The sequence below is a fragment of the Limulus polyphemus genome, unplaced genomic scaffold (assembly GCF_000517525.1).
Source record: "Limulus polyphemus unplaced genomic scaffold, Limulus_polyphemus-2.1.2 Scaffold248, whole genome shotgun sequence".
NCBI classification, from domain to species: domain Eukaryota; kingdom Metazoa; phylum Arthropoda; class Merostomata; order Xiphosura; family Limulidae; genus Limulus; species Limulus polyphemus.
The window spans coordinates 127,264-133,837 of NW_013665858.1; the positions used below are offsets into that span (position 1 = coordinate 127,264).

The window sequence follows — 6,574 nt, forward strand, 5'->3', positions numbered from 1 at the left end:
ATATAAGTTTTTCTTCATTACCCATTCAAGCCGTCTCCAGCCATTATTAGTCTCAAAGTGGGTTCCTCGTCATCGAACCTAAAACTATGTTTTTGTGGCATTTTGACCCTTTATAGTTACTAAAAACGGGTAAATCCACAATTTTTGTTTGTCAATGTGCGAGACCTGTAGAAACGACCTCTTGTACCAAATCCCATGTAAATTAATCAAAATACGGCTAAGTAATTAACCCAAACCCCCAAAATTATGATTTTCTTGGCGAGCTCTAACCACCCTAAAATGACTAAAAATGGTTAACTCCATCTCTTTTTAAGCTAACGTGTTGGACGCATGAAAATTTATATTTGTGCTAATTTTCGTCTTGATTGCTGTAAATATGTCCGCAAAGGAGGCCAAAATATAAATTTTGGGACTGTTTGATCTTTGACCCCATAAAATCCTTAAAAAGGCCTAAACTAAAAAAATTAAAAAGTTTATTTGGGCATATTGGACCAAGGTATAACCCTACTAAGTTTCAAGTCAATCGACTAAGAAGTGAAGGATGAAGGAATAACAGTCGATCGAAAAGTTTTTGGAAGAAGAAAGAAGAAGAAGAAACAATATAAAAACGTTATGTCTATCTGCGGAGATATAATTCAATTAGGTTCTAAATAAAACAATTGTATAGTTACTTTGCTCCATCCTGTTTAAGCATGTAATATACTGTTGTCTTCACGATTGGTTTTCGGATAGTAAAAAAAAATTGCATTCTTAAAACATGAGATCTTCAATAATTACGCGTACCCTCTCCCTACCATTTTGTTTATTTATTTATTTGAAGTTAAGCACAAAGCACCACAATGGGCTTTCTGTGCTCTGCCCACCACGGGTATCGAAGCCCGGATTCTAGCGTTGTAAGTCCGCAAACATACCGCTGTGCCACTGGGGGCCTCTACCAATTTACTCACATAAAACAATGCTTCAACAGTTCCTGTTTAAAAACAATTGTAAACAATACTTATAAAACACTTACTATAAAATTAAATTATGCAACTAACGTAGAAGAGATCTGTGTATAAAATATAACATGAAATTTTTTTCTGCAACTTAGCGATACTTGAATCTGTGTAAATATTTTATAAACAGTCTCCTTTTAAAAAAAAAACAACAAGAAAAAAGACTACCCTTATTAGTTATATTAATTATCCTCTGTTATTTAGCTTTGAATCTACAAAGAATTCAAGTTAGTGAAAAATGTACAGTCAATTTTTCTCACCCCGAAACTGAAAGCCATCCTATGCAGATAACACTAAAATAAAATGACTGTTCTTAAAATTTTTGGCCTGCTATAAAAGTAGAATAAAATTGAGTAAGTAGTTGTAAAGAATTTATAATTAACTCAATACAATGTAAAATTAAAACTGAAAAAAAACTCATCTAGGTTATTAACTGATGAAGCATCGGAAACGAGCAAACATCCTGCTAAAATTCACAATAAAACAGGATTTATAACTCAAGTAGTGGGTATATTGTAAACCAAGTAAATTATTGGTGATTGTTAATTATCTCTCTGTAGAATGGATGATGTAGTATAACATATATATAAATGTAAAGCGTTTTTAGCTAGAAGCAGCGAAGCAAATCTTAGCTAATCTGACATCAATATTTTCTGATTTAGATTGGTCTGTATTGAACGATCCGTTTTATATCTTAAAATAAATAAAAGCTTCAGTCTGTACAGATATTAATATATTTTCCTTCATTGTTCGAAACGTGCATCACTGATTTTGTACTGGAACTACGAAAGGATATAAACGATTCTGAATGTTGTTTTTAATGGACTTAATGTTAATGAAATGGTAAAAGGACGGTTCATTAATAGTTGACTTCTCCAGGCTGTCCATTTCAACCACATTCATCAGTCATTTACTATATAGAACTTCTGTCTCTCTAATCTCCTTAATAATGACAAAAGAATATATATATATAGTCTTTTTAAAAAATACACGAAAAGTAATCTGTGAAACTACTAATTTAGTCTTCCCTTGCTCCGAGTTAAAAATTTTAGAGACACTTTATGATATTTGCAGTAAAACTTCAATATATTTGTATATTTGAAGGAACTCAAAGTTAGCTGAAAATGGTAAGCGTCATCCGTTAGTCTTTATGTCATTGTGAATCTAGCAGCAAAACCACCCTATAAATAAACACCACGTTCTTCAAACTATTAACATTTGAACCACCTAAGGTGGTGTTAATTAGAAAGGACAAATGGTACCGTTACGTTTTAAAACCACTCTTTATAACATTAAATAACTAGAATCCTTTTATGCCTTTTTTTACAGTTTCTCGTTTTCAGGATTCTTCAACTTGTGTAAACCTTTTTCTTGATCCTCCATTTTTCTCGTGCCTCTTGCTAGTCACATCTTCTCTCTCTCTCTCACATACACACATTTTAGTTTGAAGTAACGGATAATCACTGCATTTGTGAAACAATCTGATTTTCTTTCTCTCCCTCTCTCTCTCTCTAGAATAAAAGACACTAACAATGATTGCACTGAATGAGCTGAATTGAAGCTTGTTTTTGTTTTTTTAACCTCACTTGGATGACTGGCTATCATCAACAACCAGTATCGATGCCAGTCACTTGTACCAAATGCTTTCCCTAAAGAAAGCATTGGTTGAAATCTTCTGTAAGGAAGTTATTTGTTGAATGTATGCCCGAGAAGGGATAATTTATTGAATGAATTATCTAGAGCAGTCATATGTTGCGATTCAGCAAACGTAGTCTGATTGGTTCATCGGGAGTCGTGATCATCCTCATAGTGATCCCCACCTCTCTTGAATTAACAGACTCTATATGGAATGCCTGAACCGTCTATAAAGGAACATAAAAATACCAACTATATAAAACTAAACGTTAAAAAAGGGTTTGAACTGTGTAAATAACACACATATAGTCGTGAAAACGTTTCTCTGCAAAGAACCAAAATTTGTGTAATTAATTTATCAGTGATGAGCGATATGAGAAATAGATGAACTCAAAACAACAACAACAAAAGGCCATCGTGCAGAAGACGTCTATATCACCACAAAGTATTATATTTAAATATCACAAATGTGTGAAATGGTAATCATTTTTCTTAAGATTTAGGGTATGAAAGTTAACCATTATTTTAGAATAAAACCGAACAATTACTGTATGAATAAAACAACAATTGTGCCATTGTTTTGTCACTTTAAAAAAACTAACATTTAAACTACTGATAAGGGTTTACTCTTGGGCAAAGTATAAATAAGTTTATACAAACCACTATTTACAATATGTCTCCCTTATTTGATAGCACAATTTATTCAATATATAATGCATGCATTTTGAAATAATTTTATTTTCCAGTAATAACAGTTGTTCCTATGCTTAACCCTATAACTACAGATACAGAAATTGACGAGTTTCACATAGTTCATGTTAAACCCTGTAGAATTGACATGTTTAGCTCAGAGGGTTTTTCAATTTTGATATTCACCGAATTTTCAAATAGCTTTAGTTTGTAAGTAAATAAGTGCTCAAAAATTAAGCAGGTATCACACCACTATACTTACTCTTGCTAAAAGGAGTTGCATTTGAATCTCTGCTACCCGACGCCCTATACAAGATCTGGGACCGTAGCCAAATGGTAAGCAAGCGTACGTATTGATGACGTCATGTGTGTCCCGATTGCGCAGCCATCTGTCGGGAATGAAGTGATCTGGGTCTGAAAAATATTTAGGATCTCTTCCTGTAGTGTATAAAGACATCAGGATCAGCTTCTGGAATATTTTAAGCTTTTATTAGAACATACAAGAACACTTACTTTACATTTTTGACAAATATGCCACACGTAAGAAGTAAATCTCTCTCTTTAAAAACTAATACATGCATTTTAATTTGTATAACGTGAAATCCTTATTATCAAAGTAAACCAGCTTCAACAACTTACAATAAAAAATGGTTGAACATAACTTATAACCGATATAACACTAACAAATTTCCCAATACGCACATGGAAATATGAAAATAATGTCTTACTTGCAAATATATAACGATTCATTGTTGAACTAGAATGTTAAAAAACAAAAAATATAATTGGAATATAAATCTCTAAATCATTAAGGCAACACAAACATACACACTCAAAACAAAACCAAAAGCTACCTACCCCAGATGGTATTTCGTAGCCATTCAAAACAATATCTTTTGACAAGATTCGTGTTAAGAATGGAGCAACTGGATAGAGCCTGTAGAAAAAAGAAATGTTTAGAAGCGATACCTAATGGCAAGAAGTATAAAAAATAGATCTAAATGTGATATATGCAAAAAGAAAAAAGAAAGAACAAATTAGTGGTTATAAATACCAACGTTATATTTATTTGTTTCATTTACCATCTCACAGCCTCAGGATACAAAGTCAATTATAATCTAATTCTTACAAACTGAATAATTATAACATTAAAATCAATGGATTATTTATTTTGAGCTTTTGTTGTTAGGACTTATTTGGATAAAGATTAGATTCAATGTTTGAAAAGTATTTTAGTGACAATTTCAAATATTTATAAATATCATATAATCTATATATATATATATTACTAATAATTAGTGATGCGAAGTTGATACTTGAATTTTTAAACACTATATATTTACATACGTAAATGCTTTGAAAATGTTTGAAACGTAGGTGATATATTTGTTTTTAACGTTGTAGTGCAGTGATAGGTAGTGGAACCGCTACAGATCAAGATCAAACATTATAGATGAGATAAATATCTACCGAAGAGTCTCTTTGATTACAGCTTTCAGGAAAGGAAGATGCTGGAGATGCTCCTCTTTCATGACTTCCCCAAAAGGAACCACTCTATTAACTTCCTCTGCAACTCTTTCCTGACATTTCGGGTTTCTCGCTAGCATGTAAAGTGTCCATTGTGTGGCGTGGGATGTCTTTAAAAAAAAAGGTGACACATTGACATTTCTACTTAGAAAAAAGAAGAAGAAAACTGCAAAGTACGATAAATTTATATTTTTGAAAGTAATTTCCGTATTTGATTACAAGTCAATATGTTACTTTCGTATGTTGAAAAAAAGTACTTAAGATTTGTTTAAACTTAAATGCTCCCCTGAGGTTCATCTGTAAGTCTGTAGGATAACGACGCTGAAATTCGAACTTCGACACTCGTGACGAGCAGAGCACAGAAAAGCCCATTGCGTAGCTTTGTGTTTAACAATAAACAAATGAAGTTCAAACAATTCAATCAGTTTGAGTGTTAAAACATAAAACTACTAATGAATAAAGATAACGAACGAGACTACCATAACAAGTAATATAAAAAAAAAGAACCAGAGTACCACTATCAAGAAAGGAAAACAAGGTTACCGTTACGAGCAAAGAAAACAAAAGAGGCTACCATTACTGAATATGTAAAAACAATGAGAGTACCACTACCAATAGAAAAACCACTTCGAGCAAAAATGGTAACAACGTACGAGACTTCTATAGTTAGACTATACTACAAACAAATGAAAAAAATCGAGACTGACATCACAAAAAGTAAACTAGGAATAAGAATTATCACTAAACAAAAAAGAAAAAAAGGATTATTACTACCAATAAAATAAAACAACGAGCATTATAAGCACTAGGGGGGAAATATGGCTACCGCTATGAACAAAGATGAATACAACTACGAACGAAGATATCATTACAAATAAAAGAAAACAAACGAGATTGCTATAACAGAAAAAAAGCAGCGAGTGATTCTACCCCTGCAAGAGGGGATGGGGGGGATGAGACCACGATTGCATAGAAAAGTATAAAATTAAAAAAAAGAGCAGATAGGCCTAACATTTGTGATAAAAATCACTACGGGTTCTGGTATTGTACGAAAGGCCCCTTGGACAGTCAGTTGTGAGAGACAAAAGATAAATATGAAATACTATTTGCACACACCTCTGATTTAAAGTCATAAATGGACAAAATTATAGGAATATGTAAAAAAAAATGAACTGTTAAATTATTATTATCACAAATGTTGAGTTATTTTTCACCATGCTTCGCGAGCTTTCGCCATTTTAAATGGTAAAACAATAAGGAAGACTACAGCTACGAACAAAATATAACAATGAACGATAGAACCACCGAAAATTAAAGCTAAGAAGAAAACAATATGACTAAAAATGGTTCCTAGATATTATTATGGTTATCGTAAACGTAGCTACAACATTCCAGTGCTTTAACAACATCTTTTAGCATCGTATTTTATAAGGAACGAGTTTTATCTAAAAGGTTTGTTTTGGATGTTCACGCAAAACTAAACGAGGGTTATCAAAGTTAGCCGTCCCTAATTTTCAACTGATAGACTAGAGGGAAGTCAACTACGTATCAGCACCCACCACCAGCTTTTGTGCTACTTTAATCGAATGATGTGATTTTGACTGCGACTCTTATAAGGCACCCGCCACGCCAAAGTAAAGAGCACAGTTTTCTGATAATGGGATGCAAAACACGGAACTCGAAAAAGGTGTGTTCGAAACGTTAAAAGAAAGATAATAAAATCTTTA

General features: G+C 32.6%; 1 protein-coding gene across 1 annotated transcript in view; it reads right to left on the reverse strand.

Annotated features, from left to right (window-relative positions):
* Positions 1-2,740: 2,740 nt before the first annotated feature.
* LOC106478768 (cytochrome P450 315a1, mitochondrial-like) overlaps positions 2,741-6,574 on the reverse strand; it is a 9,861-nt gene continuing 6,027 nt past the window's right edge. The window contains exons 5-8 of the mRNA XM_013939332.1: positions 4,791-4,957; positions 4,179-4,257; positions 3,583-3,789; positions 2,741-2,857 (exon numbers count right to left, since the gene is read on the reverse strand). Of these exons, the coding sequence (XP_013794786.1) occupies positions 2,741-2,857; positions 3,583-3,789; positions 4,179-4,257; positions 4,791-4,957 (570 nt within the window). The remainder of the gene's footprint in view (positions 2,858-3,582; positions 3,790-4,178; positions 4,258-4,790; positions 4,958-6,574) is intronic.